The following is a 17,033-nucleotide window of genomic DNA, read 5'->3' on the forward strand; positions in this document are numbered from 1 at the left end:
GTATATTCTGCAAGTATAGCATTCAAGTTTTAATCAGTTTGTTACCATAAAAGTACAGTGTCCTTTTAACTTAAAATTTTACTTCCTGCATCTCAGGAAGGGCTCCTAAATGATCAAAGCCACAAAAATAAATATTGGTTCTCTGTGCTATTTTAACTATGTTATTTTTTTGCTTTGGGGAACGTTGTATTGAGACCAGTAAAATATTTGAAAGACGAATGATGGGCACCTTTATTCTGTGTGATTAGTCATTTCTTCTCTGCTTATCTTCAGGTATTATCATGGTCCAACTCCAATCCAGTCACTACAGTATGCAACAAGTCAGGACATTATTAATTCTTTTCACGGTATTAGACAAGAAATGGAAGCGTATACACCCAAATTAACTCAGGTAGGTAACTTGTACTGTTTGAAAACCAGAATTCCCATAGCTGTTTCCTCTTTTTATGAGCACAACCAAATTGAACTACATAACTAATATTTTAATTGGGTTTAAAGACATATGTCTGCTAAACAAATTGAAAAAAATTAAGGGGTAGGGAGAAACGGTATTTGGCATTATTCAAGAAGTGTCTGAAGATAATGAAAAATAAGATGAGTTTTGTTACTGCTAATTTTTTCCTTCTATATATAGTTTTATCGGTCATCTCTCCCAGAAAACTTCTAGACATCACTCCGCATGACCTCAAACTCACAATATATAAAACAGAGCTCATTAGTCTTCATTTTTCCCCACCCTTATTCATACTTAAGTTGATCAGCAAGTTCTGTCAATACTTCATTATTTCTTGACTCCATCACCTTTATTTAGGCAACCTGAGCCATTTGCCACACTGCCACTGCAAGTTATCGTTCTAAAAACGTAAATCTAATATGACGACTCTGCAGCTTAAAAACCTTCACTGCCCCCTTTGTTGCCACAGTAATTAGTATCTGCCTTGTTTCTCCACCAAAAAGTTACTGGTTTTCCCTTTGTAATTAATAAGTATCTCATGGGGAGATATTTTAAGAATATGGAAATATTCTGTTTCCCATCAAACTTTTACCCACTAGTTTTTTAAATCCATTGGTGATTCTTGCCGAAAACAGTTATTAATGTAGTGGTGGTTAAATGGTGATTTTCTAATTCCATCATCCATTCTACATTTATCAGTTGACATTCTGTTAAAAGGAAGAGCTTCCTTCCCTTCTCCTGTATTTATTTATGTATTTATTTATATCTGCATGGATCTGTGGATTCTTATATTAGCCTATGGGTTATAAATTATTGCTCTTTTTTTAAACTAAGGTATAATTTACATACAGTAAAATTGACCTTTTTTTAGTCTATTCTGTGAGTGTAAATAAACATGTACAGTTGTAGCACCACCAACACAAGATAGAAAAAACAGTTTTGTCGCCCCCAGAAGTATGCCCCTTTATAGTCAGACCCTCCCAAGCCCTTCACACTGGCTTCTGTGTCTTTCTGATAATATTTTTGTCAATTTTGAGCCCCTCTGCTCTTTATGGCACAATGAGATCGGTGTTTCAGGTTCATCTGAACGCTTTCCCTGCCCCAACCACAGAATCATTCTTTTAGTACTGAGTAGATTGAGAAACCAAGATCCCAGTGCTGCGTTTACTCTCTGCTGTTGGGGTGTCATTTGCTACTGGTGGTGTTGTCCCCTCAGCAGACAGAACTAGGAAATATATATATGCACATGTATGCACACATAACAAATTTGGGCTTATTTGACTACTTCTTTCCTTCTAGTCTATAACTGCCCACGGCAGACCTAACTTTTGAACTGTGGTCAGTCTTAAATATTTAGATTGTTTCCCATATCCACCCTATACCCCCAAAAAGTGATTTCATTATCTGAGACACCTGAATTGAGTCAGGAAGGCCCAAGAGATTATCTGTCTGTCCTCAGATGTGTATACCTGAGTGCAGCCAGTAGCTAGTCAGCAAGCTCAGCAATCACAGAAACTTCTGGTTATAATGCATTATAAAATTTCTGACAAAAGGACATAAGAATAAGGTGACTTACTCCTTGACTGGTTGCCATGTGCGGTACTTGACACCAAGCTTAATTTTTTTTTTTTAATCCAGCCCATACACTCATGGATTTATACTTGTAAAAGCTCCATTGAAAAACTTGAGACACGCTAGCCCTGCACTTGAGTTATTCAACAAATGATTTATTACTCTCTGTAGCCACCAGTGCCTGGCACTTGTTAGGCACTCATTGAATAGACTAGTCAGTTATGTCCCTAAATGTTGATACTAATACAGTGGGGAATATATTTTTTCCCCTTTTAACTAAGTGTATTCACGTCCTTACAAAATGACAACTGATGTATTTCTGCTCTGTTGGGGTTTTATGTTTTCCTAGCTGCCAGCAAGGATATATGTTAATGTTGTTTTACTTGACTTATTTTCTTAAACTCAATTTTACCTTCAGTGGTAAGAGTTCACGAGTAAAGTTGAATCAGTGCTTAAGAAAAAAGCTTGAGTAGGCAAAAGCATGTGAGTTTTGAGGTACCTGCGGACTTCCCTGGTACTTCTGAAAGATTGGTAGGTATTCTCTTTCTATACACTGTGTCTCTGGCCTCATGGAAAGTAGTTCACTCTGCTTACTATAAATTATGTATTTATACAGGAATAAAGACTTGCTGGACATTTTGCTATAAAACTGAAATGTTAAGTAAGAAAAATGGCAAAAGAAACCCACTTTCTATGTTGTCTTTCAGGTCCTCTCCAGTAGTGCTGCCAGCAGTACCATCACAGCACTGTCCCCTGGAGGAGCACTTATGCGGGGAGGGACACAGCAAGCCATAAACCGTATGTGCTGGGCCAGCTTCCGTTGCTATCCCTTTACTTAAATTCGCTCTAAAGAGCACATTGAGAGGAGGGCTAACATTTTATTGGTTTGTTTTTTGTGTCTTTTTTTTTTGGAACATTTCTGGGATCTTGTTTTGTTTTCATGCATCCAGATCCTGAAACATATCTAGACAATAACTTAGGTTTCAAAATTGTCTTAAGGTTTCAAACAGTGGCACATTAGCAGTCTCCCTATATCATTCTAAATGCTTTCCTTTTTCCATCCCTTCCTCTTAGAATAAAGGGAAACCTAAAAGTTTTTCCAAAATCTCAAGAGTATTTAAATTCTGTGATCTGTCAACCACAAAATCAGTAATTTGTCTCAGGATAGTGTATCCTGGTTTGGCATTGGCAAAGAGCACATGTTCACATTTATTCTCTGAGTAGTCATTCTGTCAGAAACTATACATATGTGAAAATAGGTTTTACCCTCTGGACCTTTGTTTTGCAGAAATGGTGCCAAATGATATTCAGTCTGAATTGAAACACCTGTATGTGGCTGTTGGGGAACTTCTACGGCACTTCTGGTCCTGCTTTCCTGTTAATACACCATTCCTAGAAGAAAAGGTCAGAACCAGTTCCAAACACAGCTATGTGGTAGTGTGACTTGAGGTATTATGTTGAAATCTGAAAATTGTATTAAGTGTTTACCGTGTGCCAAACACTGGGATAACTTACTTTGCACAGGTTTCATTTAAGCCTCACAGCACCCTGATGGAATAGGTACTGATACCAACTCTGTAGGTGAAGAAACTTGAGGTCCAGACCAGTTCCATAACATGATTGTACGTCTTAAAACATGTGTTTACACTAAGCCACTGGGAGTGACCGAAGGACAGAGACCCAAAATGAGTCACATCAGTAAAATTACTTATTTGGTACTTTTTTTCGGTGTAATGAAACCTAAACTGAGATTGACAGCAAATACAGCACTCGCTATTTAACACTTAAACCCTCTTAACCAATTAAACGACATTTGACAAATAGAAAAATATTTATAGTATTAATAGTAATAGCTTTACTATATAGTTTGCTGTTATAAACAATTTTTAAGAAAAAGATAAATGCCCCCATTAAAAATAAGAGGCAAAAGAGTTTTAACAGGCAGCTCAGTAAGAAATGCAAGTGGCCCAATAAACATAAGAGGAAATTTTCATACTCACTAGTATTCAAATAAATTATCTTTAAAACTACAGGAAAAAAGCATTTTTCATCTATAATCTGCAAAAAAACAAAAAAACTTAAAATGGTCAGTGTTGGCTGAGTTACTAAGAGTCCTTCCCCTAGTAGTGCTGCCTTTTTGAAAAATGCTTTGATGCAGAAATTCAACATTTAGAAATTTAACCAAAGGAAATAATCAGTTATGTAGATTGAGCCATAAAGATGTTCCTCTACCGCTGTCTATGAAAGAAAATGTGGAAATGGCCTAAACGTCTACCAGAAGGCGACTGCTTAAAGAAGCATTTGAATGTGTTATGATCTCATATGAGTGATAGATAATAAGAACTATGTTTTTATTTTCTTTTGCATTGTTTAAATTTTTCTACAGCTATTATTTATTACCTTTAGGATAGACATTTTTTTAATTTAAAAAAATATAATTAGGTATTGCTTCTCTGCCTGGTGGAGCCAAATAATCTAAAAAAAGAAAAGTAAACTTTCTGTGTGGGTTTTCTTTTGGGGGGAGGGGGGGTAGGTTTTTTTTTTATCCCTATAGGTTCTTTGAGATTTCTCTTTAATTCATTATTTCTCTCACCTTTTTTAGGTAGTGAAAATGAAAAGTAATCTGGAACGATTCCAAGTTACAAAGCTCTGCCCATTCCAAGAAAAAATTCGAAGACAGTATTTAAGCACAAACGTAAGGCAACAATCTGATTTTGGCCTGATTTTCTTTCTCTGTGTAGTAAAATGATGAATTAACTTTGTTTTCATGTAAATGAATAGGTACATTGTGTGTTTTTTTCTGTTGCTTGAATACTGTTTTTTAATTCTAAAATGTATCATAATATTTAGAAGAATGTTTAAAATACATGTGCTTTTTAAAATAATAAAACAAGTATCTCTGTGCTCACCAATCCCAGTGGAAAATAGAACACTTCCAGTCCCCACAGGGATTCTCTGAGTACCCCTGTCCAGTTGCCTATCCCTCCCTCACTCTTCCCCAAGGCCATGACTAACCAGGTATTTGTAATAATCATCTCCATGTATTTCATATAGATAAACATCCTGTGTGTGTTTCTAAAAAATATTTATTTTGAAAACCTGAGTAGGCACAAACCCAGCAATGCAAAGAAATGCAGAATTGCCACTCTCTGGTAGGAAGTCATAAAGTTCTTGGGTTATGGTCTGCCAGGAGCTTCCCTGATTGTTTATAGCAGGGTGGGGCAGTGGAAGAGGTAGTGAGTGAAGTGTCACTTTGTGCCCAGGATTTTTTGCTTTGTTTTTAATACACGACTAGAGCAACCACACAAGATTGTTTTTTGTGTGTATTATGCAAATCCTCTCAGATGACTGGGAAAGAATAGTATATAGAAACTTAGGATTCAGTATTTCAGTAAATAGGATAATCAGAAAGGGAAGTTTTCCAATTGAAAGCTGAAAAATCCTCATCAGTAGGATTTTTAAGGAAGTGTTTATTCCCTAAGCATTCTAAATGGTTTTCCTCAAAATGTAACAGTATTACTTTAAATCAGAGAAGAGGCTTGAAGTGTCTTCACGCAGCAGGGCAAGGGTGACAAATAGGTTTCAGCTCATGTGCCTCCTCCGATGATGGTAACGACCTGGAGCACTGTGGTAAAAGGATTCCGACGTCCCACACAGCCTTCCAGGAGGAGGTGGTGTTCATCTCTTCTAACTGGTGCTTGTGGGACCACTGCTGCCCATTAAGCAGAAAAGATGATTTTTACGTAGTTTCCAGACAAAACTAACAACACATATGGATACATACACACTATGATAACAGATGTGGTAAATAAGGGTGTTTGCTTTTCTTTTGTTTTTTTTTAATTCTACCTCAGATTGGATCTAAGTCATTGACATGCTAAACGGGTTTGGGACTTCCTGATCTCCATCCCCATACTGCCAGAATTGACTTGTAGGCTTTACAGGACTTTTATTGCCAACCACATAAATACTGTCCACCTCCAAGGAAACATATTCTGAAGACATTCTACCTCAGGAGTCTATCAGTTTAGACCAGTGTGGTCCTGTTGACCTCTAATTATGTCCATGATGAGGGCAAATTCTTTACCACTCAAGACATATAGTCCTGAGCAAAGGTGGGACATAGACTTGTGTGAAGCACTGAAACCATTTAGATTTTCTGTAATCTTCTGAGTTATATCGGAATCCTGAAATGTTAGAGCTGGAAAAGACTCTAGGGGGCGTAGAAAAGTGCTTCACAAGATTGGCTATGCAGCAGAATTAACTGGAGAAGCTTTTGAAAAATCAAAGATTCCTGGGTCTCATCCCAGACCTGCTACCCAGACCTGCTACATCAGAATCTTCAGGGGAGTTAGGCATTTTTCTGTAAGATGTTCTGTAAGATAATGTTGATGCCACCATCCTGGCCTTGGTCAACAGACTAATGTGTAAGTCTAGAAATCACTGGGTTAGTTCACCTCCTGCATTTGACAGAAGGAACTGAGGCCTAGAGCACAGTTAGGACTTTGATGTTGTCCTACCGCTGATTAATGACAGGGCAGACATAACAACCCAGACAGAGCAGGTGCACTTCCACCTCTGTGGTACCCACCATCTCTCTCAGCTTTCTGTACAAAATGTGTCTGATAACACCTTCAGAGAGGACTTGGTACGTTGCCTTATTAGGACAATAAGTGAAACTGTACTCTGAAGTATGAGGTGTGATCAAACAATACGGTGAATGTTTAAATAAAAAAAAATTATTACAGTAAAAGACACATTGCCATTAATCCCCCTCAAAAGACTCCCCCTCCCTTCGAATACACTTATCCCATCATTCTTGCCACTTTCTGAAGCAGTTCTGGAAGTCCTCTTTCATGAGTGTCTTTAGTTACACTGTTGTGGCTGCCTCGATGTCCTGAATCGATCCAAACATTTACCTTTCAGTCATTTTGACTTTGGGGAAGAGCCAGAAGTCACATGGTGCCAGATTCAGTGAATAAGGTGGATGAGGAAACACCATAATGTTTTTATTTGACAGAAATTGCTACACCAGTAGTGATGTGACACGGAGCCTTTCCGTTGTGGTCACAAAATACTGCCAAGTGCCATCCAACAGGAAGGCCAGGGATCTTCAATACGGGAAGCGGATGTTGAACCTTAGTAACAGTGTGTGACAAGTTTCAACTGGTTTGGTGCAGTCAGTCAGTTGTGAGCTACAGTTGAGAAAAGGTGTGTTTTACAGTGTGCCATAAATCATTCTCCATTGTGGCAACATTCCTGTGTCACACATCGCTTCTGGTATATGGCAATTTCTGTCAAATAAAAACATTACGGTGTGTCCTCATCTACCTTAGTCACCGGAGCTGGCACCATGTGACTTTTGGCTCTTCCCCAAAGTCAAAATGATTCAGGACATGCAGGCAGCCACGATAGCGCAACTAATGACACTCACAAAAAAGGACTTCCAGAACTGCTTCAGAAAGTGGCAAGAATGATGTGTGTTCATAGAGAGGTATACCCAGTGCCATAAACTATTGCATTTTTAAGAGTTTAATAAGAGTTTAAAAAGTATTTTGAGGGGGATTAATGGCAATGTGTCTTTTACTGTAATAAATTCTTTTTTACAGAAATGTTTATTTTTTTCTTAGTTTTCAATTGACAGCTGTTATTGAAGGTTTACTTTATCCTTGCTATTTTTATGTTTTTTTAAATTCCCACTTTTTAAATTTTTTTTATTGGAAATATTGGGGAACTGTGTGTTTCTCCAGGGCCCATCATCTCCAAGTCGTTGTCCTTCAATCTAGTTGTGGAGGGCGCAGCTCAGCTCCAAGTCCAGTCATGGTTTTCAATCTTAGTTGCAAGGGGCGCAGCCCACCATCCCATGAGGGAATTGAATTGGCAACCTTATTGTTCAGAGCTCACGCTCTAACCAACTGAGCCATCCGGCCACCCTGTAATAAATTTTCTTTAATTTAAGCATTCACCATATTTTTTTTAATCATACCTCATATATGTCAGATCTGAACCAGAAGCATTAACTTCCGCAGCCTTTGCCCTATTGTTGCTTACGTGTCTTGCTATGTTTTACAGTTGGTAAGTCACATAGAAGAGATGCTCCAGACAGCCTACAACAAGCTCCACACGTGGCAGTCACGACGTCTAATGAAGAAAACGTGAAGTGACTGTGGCTCTCACAGGTTTTGTGAGATCAAGAGAACTGTGACCTGCAGTGACTCTGGAAACCTGGCCTGACAGAAATGCAGATGGTCACACAGAAGTGACCAGAAACATCTGCACCACGCCAACTCTCGGAGCTGATGCTATTGTACTTGCACATTGTGAAAGGAAAGGAAAGGAACTGATTAAACTCAAAGCTGGGGACGTAAATTAAGGCAGAACCAAAATGACCTAAGTTGCAAAAAAATATATATATTTTAAAAAGACACTGTTTACTGCAGTTACTCAGGAACTGCTTTTGATTCACATTAAGCTGCTTTCAGAAATTTAAAAAAAAAAAAAAAACACTTTTTAAAAGGGTGCATTGATAAAATCTGAGGTTTTTGTTGTTGTTTTCTGTGTAAATTTTTTTTTCTAAGTTTATGGCACAGGGTACACCTTAAGTATTTCTCCTCCGTCATCCACTTGGATCCTCAAGTTTTACTGAATTCTAGTTGTACCTTACATCAGCAAGTTAAAGAGAGTACTTTAAAATAAAGTCGAGGGAAACTGTTGCTCAACCAGCAGGAAACAGTTGTAACTCAAGACATCACTGGCCCTGTGTTTCCTACGGAAATAAGAAACAATAAATATTGCACTGAATGTGGTTGGAGTCCCTAAATGATAAAGAGGGAACATATTTGCAGAAAGTCATGTGGGGGTTTTTATGCAGAATTTTGTCAGAAGACAATGGCGCTGCATGTTTTTCTTCGAGTGCAAATGTACATTGCTAAGATTTTTTTTAATGGCATGTGCTTTGAGAAAAGGTAATTGCATTTTTAAGAGTTTAAAAATCTTATGAGTGAGAAATATAAGAAATCTTACTTATTTTCACCTCTTTAGAAAAAAAATAAAAGATGTTTCTCATACCTCCTTTTCTTCAGTATCTGACTGTTACTGTCCTTGGCGAATTGATAATCATTGCATAGTGACTGAAAAGCCTAAATGCAAGGGGGGAAAAAAATGTTCTTGTTTCTGGAATCCATGCCATATTTTGTTCCTAATAGGATCAACTAACTGTTTAAGACTTTAGCTGTCTTGTATTAAAAGTTACAGAAAAAAGTAAAACTTTTTATAGATACTCTTAACTGTAACATCTTGTGGTTTCTCCTTATGCGTGAAATTGAGTTGGGTGAGCTGCTTGAAAGCAACTCATTCTTTTTTAAAGCCATTTGACAAGCTAGTTATCCTTTATATAATGGCTAGAACAGGTCAGAATTTCTTCAGACTTTGAACTGGTAAAAGGAGAGGCAACATCACTTCCTGCTTCAATCCTCCCATTTCTCTTTCAGATCAGTATAGTAATGGCGTAATCCCTTATACCTTACAGATTACAAAGTGCTTTTTAGATGTATTATCACCGCAGCTATTCTGAAGAATAGCAATGGAGCAGATAGAAAAATGTTTGAAATAGAAGAGTATGTCTATTGGGAAAGGCAAATGTAAAGAAATAAAATGCTCTGTTGAATGCATTTAATCTCTACCAAGATTAAGTGATAAATATAATAGAGCCTGAAGAAAAACTTTTTCGGGGAACTTGGTAGACTTCACTAAAGAGGTAACAGTTAAGCCTTGAATACAGAAAAGCATGATGAAGGTATGAAAACTTTGAAATACCACAGTGTTAAAAAAAAAAGAACAACAGTGTGTTTGTTAGGTTGGAGGGTTGGGAGTGACGAGTGAGAGGCTGGGAAAATCTGTTTAATTCAGGTGAATGACTTCATAGGTAAGAAATTCAGAACTTTACCCATAAGGCATGGGGGACCTTGGAGAAAATTTTGAGCAAATAAGTGGTTTTTCAGAAGGTTTTTTGATTGTTTAGATAAGTCTGGCAGGCCAAAACCTAGAAGGCTTTTGGAACAATCTAGACAGGAAACTAGGTCCAAATGAAAATGGAGTTCTGGTAAATAGAAAGGAGGGGACTGTGAGAAAAGACATTGCTAAGGTATGTGACCAGGTCCCTTAGGGAAAGAAGGCCTTACGGGAGATTTCACCAGAGATAGCTCTCAATTTCATGTTTAACTTATATTTGATCCTTGGAGTCCTTTAAAAATGGACTTTGGCAGCAGTGTAGGCCTACGATGGCCCCACCTTCTCATTGTAGAAAATGATGGCAGCTGCTGGTGATTGAAAACTTGTAAACCAGCACTGCCAAGCACCTTTTCTGCTATCTCACTTCATACTCAAAACAACCAGTGAATCAGGTAGGTGCTGTAGATTATTTTACAGATTGGAAGTGGTTTCAACATTAAGTTACCGAAGTTCACACAGCCAATAAGGGACAGAACTGGAATTTATCCTAAACTAGTTACGTAGGAATAAGATGCTTGTGAAGTTGGAAGCTTTTATTCCCCAGCCTAGGCTTCCATTGCCTCTTTATTTTCCTCCCGCCCTGTCAGTCATTCCTCCAATTCTATTCTGTGCTGCTTTTATGGCAAATCATGGAGTTAATCTGCCTAGTGGGTCCCATTAACCCATGAGGCTGCAAAATGTAATCTAATGAAGCCATGTCCTGCCTTAGGAAAATGCATTTCTCCTGAAAAGAAGCATAAAGTCAGTTCTATTCTGCTTTGGACTTAACACTGGCAAAACGAGTAGGATACATTGTGATAACCACTGTAATCTGGAAAGCAAAAGAATGCTTTAACATCTGTACCTAGAAAGGTAACCCACTCATTCAGGATAAGGGTTTAATCCAGAAGATGATTTCCTGTTGGTGCATATCTGGAGCCCACAGTGGCCCTGAGAAGGAAAGCTGCCCATTTTAAACTTAGATTTGCTGTCTCCAGTGTCAAGACCTGCACAGGATTCCTCAGTGCATTACCTCTGACCTTTCCCAGTTTAGCTTTAGCTTTTTCAACAACTCGGCTGCTCTCCCAGTCCCTGGGGCCCGGAGAATCTGTTATGCTCAGCTCTTAAATTGTCCAGAGCTGGAGCATTTCCGAGGACCGGGTTCAGGCGTGATCAGCCTTTGTCGGCCATATCCTTGTTTGGGTGTTTAATATTAAAGTCAGAAAAGACTTCAGAATTCAGACTTTATAACCAGAGAACCCTGCGTTCATAGTCTTTCACAGAACCCCTACTACATATGACACGTGGGATTACACCTGTTACGGTGGAGGCAGCGATCCAGCTTCTCCCACCCAACAATACAGCAGGAAAAACCAATACGCTCTCTGGCCACCTGGCAACCTGCTGTTTGTTGGGATGGCTGATACCAGGAGCAGGATGAAGCTGAAGTACAAGAAAAATTCTGGCTTAAATGTTACTTATCTGTGGTCAGAAATAGCAAGATGGTAGACTCAAACTCAACTTATTAACAATTACATTAAATGTAAACAGATTTAAGCACTGTAGAAGACATCATCAGAATGGATTAAAAAACAAGATGGGGGGGTCGTAGATGAGGGTAAAAGGGATGAAATATATGGTGATGGAAGGAGAACTGACGGTGATGAGCACACAATGTGATATAAAGAGGATGTATTACAGAATTGTACACCTGAAACCTATGTAGCTTGACTAACCATCATCACCCCAATAAATTTAATTTTAAAAAAAAGATGCAACTAAATGCTGATTATAATCACATAAATGCCTACACTTACCTCACTGGACTTGCTCTCCATCAGGTGTCAAATTCAGGTTCACCAGGTGTTAAGAGTTCAAAGGCCCTTTATTACTCAAATTTATTTCTCTCTGGTTCTAGTAGCTAAATGGTGAACAGAACAGTGTAAAGGGAATGACAAATACAAGATCGTTGACTATTAATGTCCATTTAAAAATTTATAAAAGCATAATTTATTTTTAAAGTGTGAGTAGTACTAAAGTATATAAAATAGAAAATGTTTCTGGGGGCAGCCGGTTTGCTCAGTTGGTTAGAGGGCAGTGCTCTTAACAACAAGGTTGCCGGTTCGATCCCCACATGTGCCACTGTGAGCTGCGCCCTTCACAACTAGACTGAAACAACTACTTGACTTGGAGCTGATGGGTCCTGGGAGAAAACAAATAAGTAAAAGTTAAAAAAAAAATTATTTAGATTTAAAAAAAAGTTTCTGTACCCTTACCCCCAAATCTCACTCTCTCAAGGTAATGCTCAGTGCATTTTCTTCTGGACATTTTCAGTGTACTTAAAAGTAATTATTTTTCTAACCTACAACCTGAGATTTTTTTCTGGCAAAGAAATACCTGTGCGCACATTCATGCCCTTTAAGATAAACTTTGACAATGGGGCTCATCTCCATTTGTGGTCCTATGTACATTTTTGTGAATTTTGGTCCTACCCATTAGTGCGCTATTTCTGGCATCTGGTTATACATAAGAACAGGCTATGCCTGGCCTGAATACAAAAATTCCTTGGAATTTCACATGTACAATCAAAGTTTTGTCACCCAAGAATATTTACACCCACCGATATAAAGAAGAGAGAAAAAGTAGTGTTCCAATAGGTCTTCTCAGGCTTGATGACAACCTCAACAGACATGGTATACTGTGTTTCCCCGGAAAATAAGACCTAGCCAGACCATCAGCTCTAATTGGGTCCTTTGGAGCAAACATTAATATAAGAACTGGTCTTATATTATACTATAGGAGACCAGGTCTTATAGTAAAATAAGACTGGGTCTTATATTAATGTTTGCTCCAAAAGGCGCATTAGAGCTGATAGTCCAGCTAGGTCTTATGTTCGGAGAAACAGGGTAGCAGAGCTGTTAGAGCACAGACTAGGCTTGAGGCTGTTTGGGTTCAAATCCCAGTTGCATAATTCACTAGCTTGTGACCTTGAACATTTATTTAATCTCTTTCCGTTCCTTCACCTATAAAGTGGTTCTTGTAGTCCTACCTGACTGAGAGGGTTCTCGTGAGGACAAATGATAACGTATATAAGGCCCTTGGCTTGTGTGGGCTCCTTGCCTGTCTCAGAACTGCCCCTGGCACAGTGCCAGCCCAGACAAGTGAAGGGGGCAAAAGTTTTGCCATCCTGAAGCTGCCTTTTGGGATATTGATTTTAACCTGGTTATTAAGAAACAAAAGACTCAGAAAGAACCTTTTACCCTCCCCCTTCCTGCCCAAGAGATTCAGATAGAAAAACCAACTTCAGGAAGGAAATCTTGGGATGTTCACTTAGCTTAACTTGAATGAAGCATGGTAAAGAGGCAGAGGCCTGTAGCCAGATACCCCGTGTCCCATTGTTTCTGAGGTGCCCAGCAAGAATTTGCCTGCCATGTGTTCTGCTCGTCTTCAACTACCTATAAATCACCCATTCTCACTTCTAAAATCTAATACCCCACTCCCCCATGTTCTCCTTTGTCCCAAATGTCTTAATATACTCAGTGGTGCCTCACTGTCTTTGGAATTTTTATGCATATGTGAATTCCCCATGTGCATATATTAAAATTTGATTTTCTCCTGTTAATCTGTCTCTGTTAATTTTATTAGCCCAACTAGAGGAACTTAGAAGGTGGGAGGAAAAGTATTAATTTTTCTTTTAGCCCCATACAAGGCAATGCAGGTTGGGAGGGCAGGTGGTATCAAAGTTCTCTCCTGGCTTATGGGGCTTGTTTCTCTTCTTAGGTTGAGTTTTCCAGGAAGTGTCTTCAGTTCAACATTCCAGATTGCCCCAGAGGGATAGCAAAGGGAACTAGCATTCATTGAGCACCTATCGGGTGGGCAGAGCTTTACTTTGAAGCCTCACAACAATATATGATAATGGTATCATCCTCATTCTACGGAAGCTCCAAGAGATCAAATCCCTTGCCTGAGTGCCCATGAAGGGCAGAGCCAGGAGTCAAACCTGGGGCAGTATGAGCCCTAGTGAGGGGAAAACCCCAAGCAGGCCCAACTCCTGGAGACATGTGCCTTCCTCTGCTGTTGTCTGGACATTGCGTGGATGCCTCTCTTCCCAACCTGTGAGGAAAACCAGGCAGGGGCTCCCTTTCTGGATCCATGCAATGGGCAGAGACCAGCCAGGGTGTGGCAATGGCCAGGCAGTGTGTGGTCAGCTTAGGGTGGCCAGAAACAGCCATGTGTTTTACATCATAGACTAGACCCACCACAGAAAATTAGGAAACTGGTAGCCTCTCCCTGGCCAGCCCAGCCCTGTAATATAACCGACTAGTACTAAGTACTAAGGTGTTCCTCTTTAAAAAAAAAAAAAAAAAAGTGGGTAAGGCAAGCACTGTGTACAGGTTCTGGAACAGCCCTCACCTGAGAGGATGGAGTCAGTCTAGGCCTGGGTGCAAGGTGAAGGAGAATTCCACAAACCAATTACAGTCAGAAATACATGAAACAAATTGTCAGAACAGTGACCACAAACTCACATCTCTCCTCAGCTCATTTCCTGAGAGGAATCTGGTTTATTGAGCAATTCCCTGTGCCAATCATGGTGTTTGCATTAAACCTATCAGGTGGGAACTGTTTTCTTCCTATTTCACAAATGCAGGAGGCATAGAAAGTGATTTGCTCGCAAACGTACAGACAGTAGGAGCAGTCAGGGTTGAAACCCAAGTCTGCCTGGCTCCCAAACCTGAGGTTCCCACTGAGACCCTCTTCCTGAAGGACAGTACGTTTGGTGCAACATAGAGAAATGCAGGGCAGATGAAGCCCTTGCCGTCCGCCCTTCCTTGTCCCTTAGATGTGAAGAGTGTCTCTCCAAGTGGCAGGGACTGGAGGGAGATGTCTGTATTCTGAAAAGCCCGGACAGAAAGATGGAAAGATAAGACCTCTTCAGAGGGGGTCACTCTGGGCTTTGTGTTCCCCTACCCCCTTCGCCCCTTGGACTTAACAAAATGGCACAGAAACAGGCTGGCAGGAGCTGCCCCAGATGGTCACTTTGGCCCCAGGTGCATTCCTGCTGCTCAGATCCCTGAGGGAGCAGCCTCCACGCAGGATGCCTCATGTAAACCTCATTGATTTTCTGCTTCGTTAGGTCAGTGAGAGCCTGCAGCTCTGGCAGAGAGCCCTCTTCAGCAAGGCCTAGCAATATCCTGGAGAATCTACTGAAAGGAACTCTCCCCATTGGCCCTGCTATTAGAGGCAGTGGCTGCTCCTGGTCTCCAAGCAGGGAGCCTACCCAAATCCCACCTGGATTTCATGAAGCCTGGCTGCAGCACATCTGGCTGTGTGACTTTACCTCCCTAAGACTCAGTTCTGTTTCTGTAAAATGGGAATAATGATACTCCCTACTCCATAGCGTATTTGTGAGGGTTAAATTAGGTAACGCATGCAAACGATTCAGTAGGCTTCCTGGGTACATATTAAATATACAGTAAATATGGGAGCGATTATTAATGCAATTCTCATAAATTCTAGACCCACAAAATTTGATCTCCCCGCACTGACGAAGAAGCACCCTTCAGCAATCACTAGTAATTTCAAAATAGCTCAAATCTTTGTCAAAGGGAGAGTGGAGATATCAGTGAAGCCCACAGCAGCCTTTAGCGAAAATCTTTTCCTCTCTAATTCACTTTCTTCAGTCTACAGTGAGGAGCATCTCTTTTCAAATCTCCTACCCCCGCTGCCTCCAAAATTATCTTGAGCTGTTTTCTCTCCCTCTTTATTATGCAGATTAACAGCCTGTGGACCCAAATCCTTTCCCCACATACCATCCCACAGAGTCTTCCCAACCAGGTATTCTGGATTCTGCATCACAAAAGCCCAAAGAACAAAGTTGAGACGAAATTCCCCTCAGTGACCGGGAAAAGGAATACCCGGGGCAGCAGGGAAGGCTGGGAACCCTCCTCTGGTTCTTACAATTGAATGTCAGGCTCACTGGCATCCTCTGCTGTCAAGCGCTCTTGGAAGCAGAGCGGTGCCCAGAGGCTGAGACAGGGGCGGGAGGGACCAGGCACAGTTCCACTTCGCACGCTGATTCATTTTTCTCCTCGAAATGGAATCTCTCTGAAGAGATCTTGCCAGTTCTTAAGATTGTGGCAGTGAGGTCAGCTCTATCTCTGCTCCTGGGGTGCCCTGCCAGCTCCCCTGCCTCCTTTAGGAGAACCCACAAAGGAGCAGGTCTGTCTACCCAGGCCCTCTGGACTCTTTGACTCCACATCAGTAAACACCCTCACCCCTCTCCCCCAACCCTCTCTGAGAGCCTGCCAGCTCCTCACCTGCCCGAGGGGCCATTTTATGGGGTGCAGAGTGGCAAGGAACTGGGATTATTGCATAATCCATTGCAAGCTATTCCCTGTACCACTACCACCCCCTTCACCAGGGAGAGCAAAGTCTGAAGCCAACTAGCACACTGAAATTTTCAACTTTCACCCATTGCCCTCAGAAGGGTTTTTTAACATTGGAGCCCCACAACCTGAAGGGAGGGGGCAGCTTTCAAAGAAGGGCCTTCCCAGCCTGTCCCATTTCTGGACCTTCTCAAAGAACTCCTGCTGAGTCTGAAGTCTTCCAGGGCAACACAGCCGGCTGATTCCCTAGGCTGTTCCTACTAAGTTCTAGGGATGACAGCCATCCTGGAGTCTGCAGACGAGCCCTGCCAAGGGTGCTGGCTCCAGATCATTGGCCACGGCAGGAAGCTGCGGCCCCTGGTTACCGTGGAGATGCTGGCACAGGCTGGGCCCATCTGTGGCTGACAGGCAGCCTCCCTTTGGAAAGGAGGAGAAATTTGGTTTCTTGAGAACTAGCTGAGCTTGGTGGGAGAGTCTGTGACATCGTGAGCCTGCCACCGAGGAGGCTGGCGAGGAGGCTGAGGCCGGGAACTGTGTGAGAACAGCACGCCACTGAGCTTTAATGGCTGGGGTATGGCCTCCTGCAGAGAGAGGCCTCCCTGCCAAGCTGCCACCCCCAAGCAAGGGCTGTT

General features: G+C 40.9%; 1 protein-coding gene and 1 long non-coding RNA gene across 11 annotated transcripts in view; one reads left to right on the forward strand and one right to left on the reverse strand.

The window, feature by feature from the left end:
* The window catches only part of GTF2H1 (general transcription factor IIH subunit 1), a 31,654-nt gene extending 22,561 nt beyond the window's left edge, over positions 1–9,093 (forward strand). For all 4 annotated transcript variants that reach the window (XM_074336107.1, XM_074336110.1, XM_074336109.1 and 1 more), the window contains 5 exons: positions 274–391; positions 2,734–2,824; positions 3,315–3,430; positions 4,629–4,721; positions 8,099–9,093. In XM_074336107.1, the coding sequence (XP_074192208.1) occupies positions 274–391; positions 2,734–2,824; positions 3,315–3,430; positions 4,629–4,721; positions 8,099–8,185 (505 nt within the window). In that variant the 3' untranslated portion in view covers positions 8,186–9,093. The remainder of the gene's footprint in view (positions 1–273; positions 392–2,733; positions 2,825–3,314; positions 3,431–4,628; positions 4,722–8,098) is intronic.
* The window catches only part of LOC109436409 (uncharacterized), a 33,867-nt gene that overhangs the window by 9,260 nt on the left and 7,574 nt on the right, over positions 1–17,033 (reverse strand). The window contains exons 3-4 of one of the 7 annotated variants that reach the window (XR_012497548.1): positions 11,833–11,936; positions 5,259–5,735 (exon numbers count right to left, since the gene is read on the reverse strand). The exons of 1 other annotated variant lie outside the window; for it this stretch is intronic. This is a non-coding gene — a long non-coding RNA (uncharacterized LOC109436409). Of the gene's footprint in view, positions 1–5,258; positions 5,739–9,075; positions 9,166–11,832; positions 11,937–12,044; positions 12,219–17,033 lie in introns of those variants that run through there. 5 more of the 7 variants (XR_012497547.1, XR_002136107.2, XR_012497544.1 and 2 more) reach the window with 5 other exon arrangements.

Source organism: Rhinolophus sinicus, linkage group LG06, assembly GCF_036562045.2.
Source record: "Rhinolophus sinicus isolate RSC01 linkage group LG06, ASM3656204v1, whole genome shotgun sequence".
NCBI classification, from domain to species: Eukaryota; Metazoa; Chordata; class Mammalia; order Chiroptera; family Rhinolophidae; genus Rhinolophus; species Rhinolophus sinicus.